The 20,004-nt window shown below is 36.1% G+C and overlaps 2 protein-coding genes across 2 annotated transcripts in view; one reads left to right on the top strand and one right to left on the bottom strand.

Moving 5' to 3' along the window:
- LOC133517300 (trimethyllysine dioxygenase, mitochondrial) overlaps positions 1–20,004 on the bottom strand; it is a 48,777-nt gene that overhangs the window by 16,714 nt on the left and 12,059 nt on the right. The window lies entirely within an intron of this gene.
- Positions 7,383–19,318, top strand: LOC133517299 (cytochrome P450 CYP12A2-like). Its single transcript, XM_061850547.1, has 10 exons — positions 7,383–7,640; positions 9,297–9,409; positions 11,311–11,444; positions 12,712–12,827; positions 13,435–13,551; positions 14,087–14,365; positions 14,475–14,643; positions 15,143–15,355; positions 17,074–17,245; positions 18,840–19,318. The coding sequence occupies exons 1-10, from the start codon at positions 7,579–7,581 to the stop codon at positions 18,992–18,994; spliced, it is 1,530 nt and encodes a 509-aa protein (XP_061706531.1). The 5' UTR covers positions 7,383–7,578; the 3' UTR covers positions 18,995–19,318.

A 20,004-nucleotide genomic window follows, 5' to 3' on the forward strand; every position in this document is an offset into this window, starting at 1 on the left:
CCAAATCATTACTTCCCATGGGAAGTGGTAAGGAAAAAGAAGATTTTGCATTTCAAATAGTATAGTCAAGTATTTCTATATTGTACTTTAATACATTTTATAAACTATTTTTCACATCTGTGCGCTTCAATCACCGAGGCGATCGTCAAGATGTACGAGTATTAAAACCAGTTCTAATCAATGTGTCTGAATTGGGCTCATGGCAAGTGTTATTGACAATACAAATACTACATGGTTTTGTCCATCCAGATAACTATGGTCTCCGATCTCTCATAATATTTACGTATGTATAGATCAAGTTATATTAGACATTAATTTAGAAGACATTTGTGGCGGTCACGATAAAGGTATCAGTACCCCTAGTGTAAAATTAGTCGATAGCGAAACGTGACGTACGCGTTTGCGTTAAGTCTCATTTTGTATGGGTTTTTGAACAGCGCGCCAAGCGGGACGTTTTGGAAAGTCAAAAATCTCATACAAAATGACACTTAACGCAAACGCGTACGTCACGTTTCGCTGTTGAAAATATTTACACTAGGGGTATTGATGACGGTTGGCCCTTACGCTATTATTAACGACGCTCCCATACTAATGCGGCGGTAAGCGACGTAAGCGCCATATGCTATTAGGCCGCCTTTACACCTGTAAGTTACTTTCGTAATATTTATGTAACTTACTTACGGTTGCATTTACACTTAAAATAAACTTACAGTAAAAATGCTTACGTAAATTTTGTGAGTTTAAACTTGCATAAATTATTACAGGCCCATTTACATAAATATGCTTACTAAATCAGTAATAAAAATGTCCACTCATAGTCGCCACGCACAAGCGGCTGCTGCATATTAGTACATTACGATACAAGTGCGAAAAATAGGAAATCCGAAACGAGTGGCGATAAATTAAAACACGACCGAAGAGAGTTTTTTTAATCGACACGAGTTGCGAATCATCTATTCGCACATGTATCGTACGTTTTACAGTACATATGGACCTTTAAATGTTTGACACAGTAACGTAATATGCTAATTTGCGCACTAGAGTGGTAACGGTAATATGTACTGTAAATAATATTATGCAATCAAAGGCGAAAGCAAAAGAATGCTGAAAGAAAATGCTGGGTAAAACCTTGGCTAGAAAAAAAGGAGGAGTTGAGAATGGAAGACCGAGCCCAATTTTTCAATTTTGTAAGAATGAATGCTACAAGTTTCGAATATATTTTGGAAAAAGTTGCACCTATCATTAAAAAAAACGAAACACATTTTCGATGGGCAATTTCACCCCTGAGAGAACTGTAAGTTCTCAACTTATCAATTTAGTTCGATAAGCTGTGAGTCGCTTCCGTAAACAAATACGAACGTGTTTAGACTTGTAATTTCCCAATTTACGAAAGTAGTAAAAAAATACAGTAAGCTACTTACAACAAGTGTTTACACTTGAAAATTTATCGTAAGTCGCTTACGTAAGTAAAACTTACAGGTGTAAAGGCCGCCTTAGGTACATTTAAACTTGGAACGTGACATTTGTTTGTGGATTGTGAAGGAACGTGCTTGAGAGTATACTGTCAGAGCTCAGATCTAATGCAGTGGATAAAAGGAGTATTGTGATTACAAAGGCCTTCCTTGTTTTGTATGCCATTTTATAATATAAGGGTTCCGTTTTTTGCCATTTGGCTACGGAACCCTAAAAAGGAGGAGCGTTTAAACCCAAGAATCAGACGATCCAAGCCGCCTCCATACAATAAAAGTTACGCTCTCATTATAAGAGTCCCCGGCAAACTCGGCCGAATTTCACCTTCCCATACAAAGGGAGTCTCATTTTAAAATTACCTGTTGGATTGTAATGAAACTTTGCACATATAATGACTTAAGAGGAAATGTCCGAAGTGACATATCGATGTCATTTCGGACATCGATCGTCCGAGATAGTACCTACGTTTAGTAGCAAATGTATCAAGTCGTATTGAACACTAGTCAATATGTAAACAGGCCCTAAGGCTAGTGTACATGCTCGTAAGGGCCTTATAAAATAAAAAAATAATTATTGATTATCTCCGAAATGAAGTTAATTAGAATACCGGTGTCTTTGAGGAAGTTACTCAATTTAAGCTCAGGGATGCACCCTTGAAATTAACGAAAAGAAAAAAAAACACGGTGTATATCGTAGCGATTAATTTGTGCAAACCAATTTGCGCAGTGTGTATTGCGTTGTAGATTATCGTTCATCGGTGGCAGTTACAATTTATATTAATTAAACCTTAGATTTATCTGTGCAGTCTGAAATCGCTACGATATCAGTAAATAATTACGTGTGTACCGGTATTAGATTATATGAAACTTAGCATGAACATTAACATTAAATATTTGTTGCTAAAATAAAACTGAGCAACGAAAATAAGTACCTGACATGGAAATGATTATTTATTTTAAACACAAACATTATTATAAATATATATATATATATATATATATACAATATGTATTTTAATATATGTATTTATATATCTTTTTATTTATATTTGTATATGATATATTGTTTTGTTTTGTGTTTATTCTGTGCTAGACTTCTTTTATTGCATCTGGAACACCTACTGACATAACTAATTATAATTTTTTTAATTCCGCTACCTAAAGGTTGCCTGGAAGAGATCGCATTTTAGGGTTATCCCTAAAAGAAACCGCCTGTTGTTTACCTCTTCTTTATGTGTTGTATTATTTGTACTGTTTCTGTATTGAGGTGTGCAATAAAGAGTATTTGTATTGTATTGTATTGTATAAATAAACTGTCTATGCGACTGTTTGTTTGTTTTCTTAATGATTTCTCTTGTATATTTTTGTTTTGTTTGTTTTCTTAATTTTAATTATTCCTCTTGTGTTGTTGTAATGTTTTATTATGTATTTTTATGTGTTTTATTTTGGCGTCACCGATGGGTAGGCCCACGCGGAAGACCATCGCCAGCATATACTGAGCTGGGTTGGATTTCTTCTTTTCTTGCTGTTGTTGTCTGTACATGTTCGTACATGTTTTGTTTTTTTTTTAATTTAATCCGTGAAGTAATAAGGATCAAACACAACTGGCGTTCTAAAACTTTTAATCATGTGTCGAAAGATGGCGGTAAATTTACTGTGGCTACAAAATTTTCTTTGACAGTCCACCTCTATTTCAAATTCTCTTTGATTTTTAGTTAATGTGGGTCAAATCTTGGAACCTGAATTTGACCCACTTCCCGATTTTAGATTGACGTGAAAATTTTCTTACGTATATAAGTCGGGTGACAATGCATTACAATGATACCATCGAGCTGATCTGATGATGGAGACAGGAGGTGGCCATAGGAACTCTGTGATGAAACAACGCAACCTAATTGTGTTCGGGGTTCTTAGAATTGTCTTGCCCGTGGTAAGAAAAGAACAGTGAGCGATAAAAGCTTGTACCAAAAATGAAATTTTTCCCAAAACTTATTTGCTTTAAGAATTATGTACATAATAATGCCCGCCGCCTTTAATATCAGTGAAATATAATTTATGTGGATAAGGAGCTTATACAGGGTAAAGTAGGACGTGGGGCTTTCACTCTTATGGGGATTACGAGCCCTATATTTCCGGAATAGAAACTATGACAACGTGTTTAATATATAATATTTATATTAACCACCCTGCTTCTACACGCGACTTCGTCTGCGATGATGAATGACAAAAAAAAAATAAGTCCTAGGTCTCAAACTATCTTCATACCAAATTTCATCTAAATTGGTTCAGTGGTTTAACCGTCTTTATGTCTGTATGTTAAGACAGAAAGACAGAGTTACTTTCTATATATTAGTAGGTATTTTAATATGCTTATCCTTTGATAAAAGTTTTGATAATTAACGTTCACTAGGTATCAGTATATTGAATATGATGAAATAAATATCATAATATCATAATAATGTTGCTATAATATTTTTATCACACTTGCTCGAAAAAGATCTTAGTTCATGCAGGTGTACTGAAGGACAAAGGCCTATATTGTTCCCGTGGGAGTTATGGATTGTGAAAAAAGCTATAACTCCCTAGGGAGTTATAAGTTTTTCTCAAATTATGTCACTAATTCATAGAAACGAAGTTAGCGTAAATGATTTTACTTTAAAAATACTGCCGTTAATAGTTTAATATGTTTGTTTATGTTTAAAAATATTTAATTTGATTAATTGAATAGCCATTTAAAATATTTTTACATAATTTTGAATCGAGCCAGCCAGCCAGCCAGGCTCGGTCACCTACTCTGAATGGGGGAGGATCGCGTAGTCAAGGAAGCGTACTTGGGGCGACCAACCGGCCGTCGTCCGATCGGGCGCCCCAGGTACCGCTGGTGTGATGTCGTGGTGGCGGACCTGCGTCGTCGGCTGAATGCCAATTCATGGCAGGAAACCGCGCTGGATCGGGACAGGTGGCGTTCTCTCGTTTCGCAGGCCAAGATTCTTTTTGGATCGTTGAGCCAAAGCAGTTAGTTAGTTAGTTAATTTTGAATCGCGGCTGAATGCCGAATAGGTCTGTGCCTTCGATGTCTATCTTGACAATAAATGACAATATGGCGGAAGAATCTTTGATATGTCACCATATTTAAGAATTATTTCACTTAAAATTTAGTTTTTATTCGCAAGTGTATTGAAAAACATTGTGTGTAACTCCGGGATAAGAATATTGCAAACCCGGGTCTTTAATTCCTTCCAGCCTGCGGCTGGCGGAAACCACCTCGCTTCCAAAATTTCACTTACCCCCTCGTTGCCCAATGTACTATTATTTATATTTATTATTACTCACACATATCTCCCAACTACCTTAGCTAAGGGACGTATAGCAAAAAAATATTTAATTATTGTGTTTGACGACCGGTTTGGCCTAGTGGGTAGTGACCCTGCCTACGAAGCTGATGGTCTCGGGTTCAAATCCCTTATTTATTTATTATTTATTATTTATATATCGTTGTCTAAGTACCCTCAACACAAGCCTTATTGAGCTTACTGTGGGACTTAGTCAATTTGTGTAATAATGTCCTATAAATATTTAAATATTTATATTTTATTTATTTATTATGTGCACAAAATACTCCACTTATCATTAAAAAGGTCAGCATCTTAATTATTGTACTACAGATATAGTACTTAATAATATTACTAGGTCCTGTACCTACTATATCTATAACATATGTTAGCACGGTATTACTTGCATATCACGCACATATATACTCACACATAGGAATATTTATCTACACTTATCACGCCAATCATACAATATTTAGTGATACTGATGTGAAGTGATGTGCTGCATCAAAAAATGGTTACCAAGGAATATTTTCTGGTAATCTGCATAGGAATATTACTGGCACAAGTAGCCTGTTATTTTACTATATCAAAAAAACCTCATGACTAAAATGTATGGGATAATATAGTGTTAGTATGTATGTACTTTGAATGTCTGCATACTTGCTGTATCGGCCCGACGGCCATTTGTCCTGTACAGGGCGCTAAAGCTAGGTATAAAAATGTCTAACTTTTCTTAAATTTTCATGGCTTATTTTAATGTAATGTTTTAGAAAATATTGTAAAAAAATTATAATCAACTTTGGCAGGTCATTTCCGCTAGCAATAACTTTTACCAGACGCTTTAAAGATGTCAAAAATATTATTATTATTATTTTATTAAATCCTTTATTTCAGGCAAAACCCATAAAAGTGTTAGTATTTACACAACATAACTTACAAGACTATTGTTAGTACATACAGAGATCACAAACACAGACATAACCGTATGAGCATAAAATAATAAAATGTCAATAACTTATCTCTACAATAATTTAAATTGTCCATTAAACAATGTAACATAAATATGCATACATTTTATACATACATTTATAATACAATTATACATACATTTTATTCATGAGAAAATAAGTAAGCTCTTGCGGTTCTGGGATCTTAGACTAATAGTAATAATAATTGTTAGATCATCTCCAAAGGGCACTTATCCTATAAATAGGTACCTAAATATTGAAAATTTATCATAATTTATTAAATATTATCAACTAAGGAAAAACGTAGTTTCATCAGACAATTTAAAGCAACGAGTAATAAAGCAAACAGTGAAAGAAATATTTTATAAAATGAAGAAACGATTTAGTTGGTTAAGAAAAAATCGATATTCTTAGTTTTAAATTTACCTAGATATTTAAAAATATGGCTAATATGTTTCCGTGGCTAGCATATATCTTCTCATAAACAAGTTTCAACACACATCTCACTCGATATCGAGTTCAATATTCTTGTTATCAATTTGTAATAATAATAATGCGGCGGGAATAATGGGGACCTTTGAGCCAGGTACGATCCAGGGGGGATTATTTTAGATTTAGTTTTATAGTTTATAGATTAAGTATTATTTTATATATAATTAATTTTAACGTGTTTATTTAACAATGTAGTCTAGATTTTAATAGTAATGAAATGTAATTGATTGTATCTAATTTGAAATTTCGGATGTTTTTATTATTTTATTTTAATTTATTAGACAATAATTTTGTTCTAATCTTATAATTATATTCAAATTTTTTTTAAATGTTTTATTTGGATTTTTGATATGGCTGTGTTATTTTGTAAATGTCAGCAATGTTCAAATATTTAAGAATAGGTATTTCAATAGGTTCAAATATATATATAGGTAAATATTAAGACATTTGTTAATCAGTAATGTATTATGTTGATCATTAATAATATATTAAAATTTGTAATTGACAAATATGATGTCGGCTGTCAAAAGTGACGTTTCTATAGCCAAAATCCAATATAGTTTGTATTTCTTGTATGGACGAATAAAGCGACTCTGATACCTAATTGTTGAAATTTTTTTACAACATTTTGACTTAGAGAGAATGGCAATGACCCCCGTTCTGGGCTATAGCTGGTCCAACAGGTCTCCATCGTCATATAGCGGGGCAACGCTGCTAGTGCGATGGGGACCTTTGGATCCGGCATGACGCAGAACGGGTTTAGTTTAGATTTTTTTATCACATCTTTGTGGATATTTCATTAATATTCAATGTCAAAAGTTAATATTAATTCTGCATATTCTTAAGAATTTGACCGGTATATTCCCGGGACCTGCATTGCACATCACTACACGCATTGAGTGAATGAACAATCAACAAGAAGGGCGATTCGAACTTATATTGTGATATTTAATGATGTTAGTCGCGCGTGCATTTCGCTCGTACTTGCCCGTTCATGTCTTCGCGCGAGCGAGACGTACGAACAACTTTTAGATATCATTTTTGTCTTACAATGTAAGTTTGAATTGTCCTCGAGGTTGATTTATTATATTATGCAATAGATATTGAGATATTTAGAACGAAGCATCAACTGTCCTATGTAGTTTATCCGTCTGGTTGTGGTGCTGCTGCATTTATTGTACGTTTGCGTTTGCATTGTTTCGACTGAAATATCTACAAACTTTCATAAATATTGAATGTAAAATATTTCCCTGGATTTATTCAAGCTTCAACCAGTCCTGTTTGTGTTTTTTTCCGATTTTTTTCTTTTTAAAAATGCAAACTTTGAGAGTGCGTGTTTTTAATAGTTCGGGAGTGGGGAATAAAATATTTTTAAGGTGTGTATTCTTGTATTTTTTTTTTAATAAAAAGAAGCCGGATTTTTTTTTTGTAGCTTTTATATAAACGAGTAACTGATTACGTTATTAGAAATCGACTTACAGCGAAAAAATACTGTGTGAAATATTTCAGGTATATTTGCTCGCGCTGGTAGCCTAATGGTTAGAGCGAGAGATATTCAATCCAGAGGTCGCGGGTTCAAACCATTTGATATTTACCAGTCGCTGTTCGGTAAAGGAAAACATCGTGATGAAACCTGATTGATTCCAATAAGGACTAGTTCGCCCTCTGGGTTGAACGGACAGGATCTGTTCTTGATGGCAGTCGCGTTCGTAAAAACTAGTACGCTAATTCTTGGGATTAGTAGCCAAACAAATCTCAGGCTCCCATGAGCCGTGGCAAAATGCTTACTCATAATCATCATGAATATAATACTCTTTTAAGTACTTATGATAGTATTACTCGTATAATATAACTACATATACCTGCCCTATACCTAAGAAGAGTCAATACACTTGTATGTACCTACAGCTTAGTGAACAATAGGTAATGTCAACAACGTCAATTGTGTTTATTATGATGCAGTATAGATACTCGTATATTTTAATGACACAATTCGTATGCATAAAGTTACACTAGATATGTTTTGTAATACACAAATATGAAACAAAGAGGTGGCTACTGGCCTATCACATCTACTTTTTAAAACTATAATTCCATAGATAATGTTTGGCGAGTGAACAGTTACTTTTTTAACTTACTAATTTAAAAATATTATTTTAAATTTGAACGTCGGCGTGGATTAGAGACGACTTACGAATTGTAATATATTACAACTTTGAGAGAGATCGAGGTTAGTCCTAGTAAAAGTTGCTCAGTATGACCTATATATTCATCCCGTAAATTATTGCCGGTGACTTAATAAATATCCTGTATAGATAAGACATATTCAAGCAAAACTGCTCTCATCGTACGACTGTTTATCGTTGGTATTGTGAATTCAAACGTGGAAATTTTGTAGTTCTAGACGCACCAAGATCAGCATTTTGAGTTCCAAAACGTTCCGCTTGGCGCTCTGTTTCAAAATCCCATACAAAATGAGACTTAACGCAAACGCGTACGTCACGTTTCGCTATCGAATAAATGTACAGTAGGGGTACAGGACAGCCTAGTGACGTGTGTACTCCAGATAACACCTTAGGGGTTCTCAACCTTTCCCTAACCGCCTAGACACATTTATGCACACTTCTTTTTTTAATACGAAAGCTGAGGACCCTCGCGATATCACTTTTTCATACAAATGTAGTCCTCATTCTCCTCTCTGGATATTATTATGAAATTTAGGAGCGTTTAAAATTTTGTATGAAATCTGTTTTTTGCTTCTAATTATTACAATAATTAAAAAATCGAAACAAGTCAAACGTAGAGGCGTAGCTATGGTTAATTTACATCATATTATATAAAAGCATTTTCCATAATGTCAATTTCCAGAGAAGAAAATGGGGACTACGTTTGTATGGAGAAAGTGCCGTTCCCTTTCCTCAGGTTACGAATAACATTTCTTCTTTAATTAATATTAACATCAAGGCTTACTCTTAACCGTTAAGCGGGCTGGATCCTGCCAAAAGTCCTAGCAATTATAAATGTTTTTTTAGGAACGCCGTTACTTCCACTGATGCCGAAACACAGAATCTTAGACCATGGAAGGAAATCCCTGGACCAACCAGTCTACCCATCATTGGATCTCTCTTTAGTTTTTTGCCTGGAGGTAAGTTTTACCTTTAGTTATACAAACTTCCTCATCATTATAGCTAGGGTCACGGAAAGAGAGACCTAAGCCCTCCTACGTGTACACGTTCAACGCAGCTGGCCAACTTTATTGTCACGCGTGCAATAGAGTATTTAAGAGCAAGTTCGGCCTGGCCAGCCACATTAGGGCTCACGCTAGACAACGTCCATAATGTGTTTATTTGGGGTCGCCGTCATCGAAAACGATGAGGAGGACTATTTATATCATTATCATCATTATCTCAGCCGAAAGACGTCCATTGCTAGACAACGGCCTCCGCCAAGGATACAAACTACCAACATTGTACAACAGTATACAAATGTAACAACAGTATTCTATGGAATAATTTCGAGAAATCTATTAATTTCGTGATAATTATTTTCAGAATCAGAATTGTCGTTTCTCAGAAGAACTATCTTCTATATAATCATCAGACCGAAACCTGATTTTTTGCCTATACCGAAACCGAAGGTTCGGTTTTGCTCTAGTTTTAGGTGGAAAGACCGTCAGTTAAAATATTTTTTTTATGCCGAAACCCGCCGAAATCTTCAGTCGAATACAACTTTTATACTATATTAAATACGCGAGTCGTAAGGCATTAAATACGCCATTTTTCTTTATCATGCAATAAAGTTTAAATAAATACATAAATAAAAAGCTGAACAATCAAGTCTTCGTTCTATTGCGAGTTGACAGCTACCGAGCTGTCAATATTATTTTGACCTTCAATTCCAATGATTACTCTACGCCCAGAAGCGACGTTCGAAAGTCACATATCTGTTATTGATAAGCCAGCTCGAAAAGCATCTCGCGTGCATTCATAAGTGGTCACACGTACTGTAAACAGTGTTAAATATACTTTATATTTAAGCTTTTCTTGTAGTGACTGTTTTTACGTAAATAAATAAATATAAAAAAAAAACAAGTATATGCGCTAGGTAATCTAGCACCGGAAATTTAATTAAATCTATTATTCATTATTGGAATAAAATCATACATCAAATGCAACCGCTCTGTAATCCGGCATCCTGCTATGTAAACTGCCGGATTGTCGAACACCGAACAAACAATGAGAAATTGAGATCAAATTGTCATTTTGTTAGTTCATACGAACGAACTGACAAATGAACGGCCTCTAAAAGTCAATAACATTTTATGCAACAGTTGTATAACCGCTCGAGACCTATATAAAGGCCTCCCATTCCACTGTGTTTTGAATTTTGATATTGACACATTGGAACTGAATTTATCTTAGCATTTTATGATTTGTGAGCCACTAGACCCATTGACATATATCTAAGGACGAGCCTTACGGGCACCAGGTAAGGATGGTGCTAGTTCAGTGGTGTTACTTACGAATTCTAACGCAACGAGTTGCGACCAATCGCGCGCGTGATCCGAACTCATCAGCCAGTCGCATTGTGACGTTAGACTGCACGATTGGCTCGAATTAGTGTGCGTGACACCGCTGTCCTAGCCCCATTCTTACTCCCTGTAAGACCCGTCCTTAGTTACATGTCAATGACTAGATAGACCCTACAAATGAACGGCCTCCAAAAGTCAATAACATTTTATGCAACAGTTGTATAACCTCTAGAGACGTATAGAAAGGCCTCCCATTACACTGTGTTTTGAATCTTTATATTGAAACTGGATTTTTCTAATGATTAATGCAGTTTCAATATAAAGATTGAAAACACAGTGGAATGAGAGGCTTTTTTATAGGTCTCGGGGCGGCTAGGAGGGGTCAAAAAAGCGAGGAAATGTGAGTAAATCGTTAAGAAAGACAGACGCCGCGAGCGTTAACGCGAAAATGAAATAAAGAATAAAACTGAATCACCAAATTATATTTTTATTCTTAGTAAAACTTTTTTTCTTAGGGAAACTGTATGGACACAAAGGGGTGAAATTATCGGAAAGACTTTACCAACTATATGGGCCTATAGTGCGATTCGACGGGGTTTTTGGTGGACAGGCTATGATTCAGTTATTTCATCCAGAAGCGATAGAACATGTAAGTAATATTAGAACATTTTTTATATATTATTTTAATTTGTTTTATTTCAAACCACTAGATGGCATCCCCATCAGAGTAGTCGTAGCAGAGGCAGACCGAGAAAGAAGGCGGGACGACTTGGATGCATATCAGAGGAATTGGCGGGATCTTTCTCAGCTTTGAGGAGGGCTGGAAAAGGAGAGGGGGGGCCTTTGCACAAACAGGAAAAAAATTACAAACACACATTTTACAAAAACAGGAAAATTAACGTAGAAAGACAACTCTACATATTAATTATAAACCGAAATACATACTTAGAAAATTCCACCCACGCTGCCGTGGCCTGGGTGGCTGAGGGGCTTAGGCACCTGCCGCGATAGCAGAGAACGCTGGTCCAATTTCAGTCCTGGACACTGGAGGCCCTCGTCACTTTTTCTTCGTATATGACATTTATATCAGTTTATACTATCGTGGCATTACTGGTGCGACGATGACGCGCTCTGTCACCATCAATTCCCTTGATAAATTAAGTGACGCATGGAACTTTCTAATCTCAGCAGTAATATTACAGCGAACGTCACTCATTTCATCAAGTAAATTGAAAGTATCGCCCGCGGCAACGTCGCAGCAGAAATGTCGCAACAGTAACGCTGCTGCAGTTGTCATAAGAATGCCCTTAAAACATGCACAACATACACAAGTTTGAATGAAAATATCTAGGAAACTAAGAGAAATAGTATAAGCCCGAGTATAGATCCTTGGGGCACCTAGGTTTGTACCAAGACTGGAAGTTTTTTATACAAAGTAATAAGATAGAGAGCTCTAAATTTTTTGAAAGTTGTAATAATATTTGAGCAACACTGGGAATTTGTCCGTTACTTAGATTAGGAGAAAAAAAAGTTTTGGGTTGAAAAGTTGTGCACGGTATATCCTTTTTAAAGGCATCGTTTGGTTATAATTTCGAACCAAAATTTTTCAAAGGCTATTATTCCGCTAAACCCTTTAGACATTTTGAGACAAATTGTTTTGAAATTTGGAATACATAAAGACAATGGTATTATGATATTTAGGTGCAATGAAACCAAAGCTTTTCTAAATTATCCCGCTTTCGATGTTACTTATTTGTACGGTGGAGGAAATTGCTACTTTAGCAGTTTACAGGTCACTTTACACTGTACATCTCTTAGCATAACTAAGAAATCCAAATTAACTTGAACCACAAACTGCTAAAGAATAAATTTCCTCGACTGTACCTTATGAAGAATTACTCGTTTTATTACAACAGGTGCTTCGTTCTGAAGAGCCGATGCCACTACGTCCCGGGCTGCAGACTTTAGAGTACTATCGGAAGCGTCACAATAAGATCTACGACCCTACAAGGATAACCGGACTTGCCTCTGAGTAAATACTTACATTTAATACTTAGAAAATAAAGGTTTGGCAATTCATTTTCATCCCGACAGTTTGTAAAGCTTTCTGTATTCTTCAAAAACTTATGAAAAAGTTGCATTTTTTTTCCGCAACTGATGCAAATTTTGAGTTCTTTTCTCATTTTAGCTGGAAGAATTTACTTTTATCAACGAATAACATTCATTTGGTTTTGATTTGTAATGTTTGTATTTCTGTTTTACAGTTAGTTGGTATTTTCCTTGCGTTGGTTATTATATTAGCACGATGGGTTAAACACCAAATTTGCCCCCTTCTAATATACCGCTTCTTATATACTGCGTTAAAAAAAGAATTATTTGTTTACATTACAAGCAAGAAACTCGTAAATACTGTGAAACGAATCGAGGTTCTAGTAGATAAACATGGTACAATAGCCATCATCAAATTATTCACAAATACCTGGACGCCTCTGTTGTCACGGCGCTAAAGTGCGTGTTCAGAAAATGTTGTGCACCTTGGCCGTTCCGATATATCTAATGGCGACTGTACAATATTGGGTGTTTATTGGGTCGGCGGGTGCCGGGTCGGGTTAAAGTTTTGAACTAATCACTTGTTTTAGCCACGGCGAAACTTGGAGAGATTTCCGAACCAAAGTAAACCCAATAATGATGCAGCCAAAGACAATTAAATTGTACACCAATGTGCTGGAGGAAGTGTCTAATGACTTAGTTGCAAGGTATGACAGCAAAATTTCACAAACTCTAATTAATAAAATCAGGCGTCACTTTACGGAAACCCGTAATAGATAAAACAATAAATAATATTGCTATGCAAAACCATGAAATAATAACGAGCAACCAGTTATCAGCCAGTGCTAACCCGTTAGTCATAGTCATAGTCATAGTCATAGTCATAGTCATTTATTTTATAAGCCAATTTACAAGTCAACATCAAATTACTATACAATAAAATTAATCCTTACATCACGGTAAAATTACAAAAAATAACATTAAAATTTTCAATTAATACATTAAAAAAAAAAGTAGTCAAGTCACAAATTCATTGAAATTATTGCGTGAATTTTGCATGCAATTAAAGTTACCACCAACCGTGAGAAAAAAAACAAGTTTCCCTTACACACAAACCGAATGACAGATAATGGCAGCATCTGTCCCACTATTTTAATTGGCTCTGGGAAATAAACACAAAGAACTAAAACAATGAACAATGTAGGTCTTACAATTCAAATAAAATGTAATGATTTTCTTCAGGTTGAAATCTTTTCGTGATGAAAACAAGAGAATAACGAAGAAATTCAACGTGGAAATGAATCTGTGGTCACTAGAGTCTATAGGAGTAGTTGCTCTCGGGACTCGACTAAACTGCTTTGATCCTAGTGTACCAGATGACTCACCAGCAAAGAAGCTGATACAAAACGTTCACGACATCTTCAATATTGCGGAAAAACTGGATTTTGGTGTCAGTCCTTGGAGATTATTCTCGACCCCAATGTTTAAAAAAGCTATGAAGATTTATGAAGAACACGAAAGGTGAGGGCATCGAGATTTAGTATTGAATTATGGAAAAGCTAAAAACTTTTGATGTTAGTGAATTTAAATCAATAGTTACACAATCTTCATTCTTTTTGTATTGTTTTAGGATAACGAAATATTTTATTGACCAAGGGATAAAAAGGTTGGAGGAATCGAAAAGGAATGCAGCAGAGAGTTCAAACTCTGAGAAACCAATTCTAGAGAAACTGTTGGAAATTGATTTTCGGATAGCACACATCATGGCTTCGGATATGTTACTGGCAGGAGTAGATACGGTACATTTTACTGTAATTTAATATTCATTAGGTCTTCTTTGCTGTACTCTGATTGACCTTAAGTCTTGAGCTGGGTGATTTTGATCACTGGTTCTGTCAGAAATATGCACTTTAATGGTTTGTTAAAATAAAAATATGAATGCGACTGCGGCCGGCAAAACGTCCCACTCACTTGTTTATGAACGCCTTTTAGGTTATTCGTATAAGCATACAAGCAAATCTTGTCCTTAGTTCCTAGCCACTATGATGGCCAACTCACATTTTGGAAACATCAGTATGTACTATCAGAAAGGTTCTAATAATGTGAAAAAAAAAACAATCGGAAACTTCATGGGGATTGGAATTTTCCTATGCTAGAATAAAAGTATATAAATTTCGCTTTAAAGTATATAAACTTTTCCAACTTTTTGAATTTTACCGGAACTTGCACATCTTTAGTTAACCTAATCGATCTAACTCTAATCAAATGAAATTAAAATGCATAATATTGTTTTTACAGGCTGCCAACACTGCAATCGCAACATTGTATCTTCTCGCAATCAATCCTGAGAAACAGGACAAGCTCCGAGAAGAAATAATGAGCAAGCAAACCCGGAAGCCTTATCTAAGGGCGGTCATCAAAGAGTCCATGAGGATACTGCCGGTGGCCAATGGAAACGTGAGGCTGGCGACTAAAGAATACAATCTGCTTGGATATAAAATACCGAAAGACGTTAGTTTTTTTTTTCATTTTCTTATATGTATAAGCTTTAATAAAAATAGTGGGGATCCGTTTAAGGTGATTCGCTTTCCATACAAAAAACAATTGCCTTTTATTAAGACATTACACATTATCACTACATAAATAATGTGCGCATCTATCTACTTTCGAATATTACTTTGAGCTAACTTGATAGAAAAACTTTGTTTCATACAGAAATCATGCATAAAAACGTTATATTTTTTATCAGTGTAACACCAAAAACCACGTGTTTTGATTAGGAAAAACTAGTACTTTTTTTACTTTTTTTTTACGACAAGTCCCATAGAAAAAAAAATGTTTCGGGTAATTTTTTGTTTTTCTATATTTCCCTAATCAGAAAACGATACCGAATATGCCCTCATACAGATCCCCACTATTTTTGTTATACCTCGTATAGTGCAGAAACGTACACTACTGGTTTTTTGCCGAAACCGCAGGTTCGGTTCTAGTAGTCTAGTTTAGGCCAAAACCGAACATTCGGTCGAAACATGATTTTCAGGCCGAAGCCTACCGAAGGTGTAATTTCGGTGGGACACTACCGAAATACAATTTCGGCTAGCCGAAAGGTTCGCCAGTTTTTTGGCCGAAGCAGAACCTTCTGTCGATACATGATTTTTATGCCGAAACCTGACGAACCTGAAACCGAACCAAAACTTTCTTCAGACTCTAATCTTCAGAACATTAATTACATCTTATAATTAACATAAATTAACACAAACAAAGACCGGATGGAAGTTGGACAGTCCTTAAGAACCGTGAGATTGAAGACCTAGTGGCTGAACCTAACATCATGGGAGAAAGTAAAGCCCACAGACTCCGTTGGTTAGGCCACCTTGAGAGAATGGACGAAGATCGGAACGTGAAAAGAGCGTACCTGGGTCGCCTAGCACGAAGACGTCCTATCGGACGCCCTAGGTATCGCTGGAGCGACATGGTGGAGGCGGATCTGCGCGAGCTTCTAGTCGACAATTGGCGAGAGGTCGCACAGGACCGAGAAAAGTGGCGCTGTCTTGTGTCGGAGGCCAAGTCTCATTTTGGGTCGCTGAGCCAACGGAGTAAGTAAGTAATTAACATAAAAATATAATTTAAATAACTTCAAAATTCATGAAATAATAAATAGGTATTAAATATGATTTAAAATATACTTATGCATTTTTATTTATTTATCGACGGATATATTTTGAGGAACCATACTGTTCTACCTTAGGGATGGCCAGGGGGCGCCATAAGCCTTCGGAAATTATCATATACTTGTTGACGACCGGTTTGGCCTAGTGGGTAGTGACCCTGCCTACGAAGCTGATGGTCCCGGGTTCAAATCCTGGTAAGGGCATTTATTCGTGTGATGAGCATGGATATTTGTTCCTGAGTCATGGGTGTTTTATATGTATTTAAGTATTTATAAATATTTATATATTATATATATCGTTGTCTAAGTACCCTCAACACAAGCCTTATTGAGCTTACTGTGGGACTTAGTCAATTTGTGTAAAAATTTCCTATAATAAAAAAAATAAAAAAATATACTTGGAAATTTGGACCCATGCCACCGAACCCAGGTGACCGAGCGGTGCAGGCATCTGTCGAGTAAACGGAGGGTGCTGGTTCAATTCCAGCCTTGGACACTGGAGGCTTTGGCCATTTTTTCCTTTGCATATGACATTTATTTCGTGTATCCGTCTTTTCAGGTTCTGATAGTGTTCTCCCATCAGTACATGTCAAACATGGCGACCAACTACCCGCGGCCCGACGAGTATATCCCAGAGAGATGGCTGGCCGAGAAGGACGATCCCTTGTATTATGGCAACACACATCCATTTGTTATGGCTCCGTTTGGCTTTGGAGTCAGAAGTTGTATAGGTAATAGGTTTTTTGTCAAAAATTTGATCTTTGATAGGAGCTACAAAAGCTGACTGTACATTTTTTTCTACAGACAACTAATACTCATTGAGAAAATTCTAACAACCCCGAACACATTTGGGTTAGGTTGTTTTATCACAGAGTTCCAATGGCCAACTCCGGTCTCTATCATCAGATCAGCTCGATGGTACCATAAGATTGCATTGTCACCCAACTTACAATATGTACGTGAAGTTTCACTCAATCAAGTAATGGGAATTGCGTATAATTTGATTTGCAAGATTGTATATTGTATTAGAATATTAATTATTTTACGCCATGCACGAAATAAAGCACCTGAAATTTATTAGAAAAGCAGTTATTTTTTTACACACTTTCTATTTAATAAATCAGATAGAACTTAAGAAAGTAGAAACACTAGAACGGCCCGGATCCGGGCGGACAGGCAACCGACACTTCATTTTCTATGACAGGTGACCGGTAATCACCTGATGTTCTCTATAGAAAAGGAAGTGCAGGATGCCTCGGCCTGGAACCGGGTCGTTCTAACGTGATTCATCCTTTAAAAGCTTGAAGTTGTCAATAAACAGACAGTACACGTGGGGTTATTTTGAACTTCTAAGTAGAGTTACTTATAGTATAGTCCTAGTTTTGTTGACTTCCTTGTTCGACCCTCAAACACGTTCCAGGATACAAGCAAACAAAGGTATCGTGCCCAATAGTACAATGGTTTTCATCGATCCCTCAAACAAAGCACATTGTACACAATGTTGTGTACCGATGTTTGCACACGTACGTCTGTTTGCACGTTCACTCCCGTGCCAAGGTAGTATGAGTAAATATCGGTGCACGTTTAATCTGGATGTCGACTTTTTGCTTTAGACTTTCATTTCACGGCATTTCACCTTAGATCTTAAGACGTCATAGTTAGAGAGCGGAGTTTTGAAAAATCGTACTGCGTTTTACATCGCATTATGGTTGCCAAAAATGAAATTGGCAATGTTGAGGATTTTCTTTAACGACAATATGAATTCGAATCCTGATATTTTTACTTTTGCTCGCTAAAAAAAATCACGAACATAGGTCTAAAACGCACTTTAGAAAATTGTTACTATTTATGCACAAAAGCTAATGATATGAAAATTGGTTGTAAGGATGCGCAATTTTGTTTTTGAGGGAACTCATCGATCGACCCACCCTATGAAGCTGATGGTTCTGGATTCAAATCCCGTTAAGGTCATGTAATTGTGTGATGAGCACGGATATTTGTTCCTGAGTCATGGGTCTTTTTTCTATGTATTTATATTTAAGTATGTATTTATACAGTATGTATCTGAACGTAAAGCAATTACTTTTACTATGGGACCAACCCTAAAATCGTGAAAGAAAATTAATCATTTTGCTGGTCTGATGTTGAGGCATGATACGATTTTCTCTGCTATTAAAGGTAACCAACTACACATATAAAGTCAATATCATGAATAACCAATTCACCAAACAATACTTTTATGAGTTTTGTAACGCTAAAATAAACAATGCGTCGTCTTAAATAGGTACTTTGATTTCTCTTTTAATCATAATTATTTTATTCTAGGTCGCCGCATTGTAGAGCTGGAGCTGGAAATGATGGTGTCCAAAATCATAGAGAATTTCAAGATAGAGTGGACAAGCAGTGAACCCATACGAATAGCTCCCACTACACTCAATTATATCACGGAGCCATTCCACTTTGTTTTCAAAGATTTATAAATGCCTAGATTATTTGTGATGGAAACATTTAAAACATATAAGGACCATAGAGGAACAATTTGACAGAGGCCGCGCAACTGACGACCAGCTGTGACACTGCAATGGCGGAAGATTTCAATGTGTGCGTGTCACGAATGTATACCTAGGCGGATTGAGAACATTTTCTCTAGTTTGGTACGAACACCTTTCTAACTCGGGTATAAGGTTCAATTTAGTATGGCAAAAAAGTGCGACCGCCCTTCACTTTAGGTACAACTTCATGGATTAATATCGTATTTTACGAAAGATAATGTGATAATGGATTAACTTACGTATGAACATTTATCCGGCGTATTTTTTTTTCTTCGAACAGTTAATGCACTGACGTTTCAATTCGACTGACGGCAGATTCGTGGATGAGGCCATAGAGATAACTGTCAATGTGAGTGTGTCAAACATAAATACTAGAAAATTGGTGGATGATTGAATCCTATTTGTGTTTTCGCGAAACTACGTCCTTAGTATTCTAGGTCCATGATAAGGACTATTAACATCTGAATGGTCTTAGAGTTGGCCGGTTGTGTGTCGTGAACTGGTCTAATCTTTGTCTTGTAATTGTCATGTCGAATTTGAATTTAAACGTCGGTCGTTCCAAATATGTTTGTCAGTCAGCCAGTCAGTCAGTCGGTCTATGTCAGGTCACGACGGAGGTTAGAAGCCACGACAACATCCATTCGGTTCTTTCATTTAAATCAGTCTCAGGAACACGTCAACTTTAAGGGTGACACCACAAGATTAAAAAAAAAAAACTGACTATGCACCTATCACCTAACACCCTCAACAATCACTTTGCTCTTTTGATCCGACCGATATCATATTTGTTTTTGTGCGTTTAGGTACATATATGTAGGCATAATTTTTGATATAGTATGCCGCTCAAGCAGGCGCGGGGCGTGCCGGACCTCAGCCCGACATTGTGGATGTAGGATATTATATCTGATATCGGATCGAACAATGTGAAACGCTCTAAC

Source organism: Cydia pomonella, chromosome 4 (genome assembly GCF_033807575.1).
Source record: "Cydia pomonella isolate Wapato2018A chromosome 4, ilCydPomo1, whole genome shotgun sequence".
Lineage (NCBI taxonomy): Eukaryota > Metazoa > Arthropoda > Insecta > Lepidoptera > Tortricidae > Cydia > Cydia pomonella.

Excerpts from the sequence above, each read along its gene's own strand:
- LOC133517299 (XM_061850547.1), top strand. The coding sequence starts at position 7,579 with ATGCAAACTTTGAGAGTGCGTGTTTTTAATAGTTCGGGAGTGGGGAAT. Across the intron at positions 12,828-13,434 it reads ATAACCGGACTTGCCTCTGA|CCACGGCGAAACTTGGAGAG; the intron begins GTAAATACTTAC and ends CACTTGTTTTAG. Across the intron at positions 13,552-14,086 it reads TCTAATGACTTAGTTGCAAG|GTTGAAATCTTTTCGTGATG; the intron begins GTATGACAGCAA and ends GATTTTCTTCAG.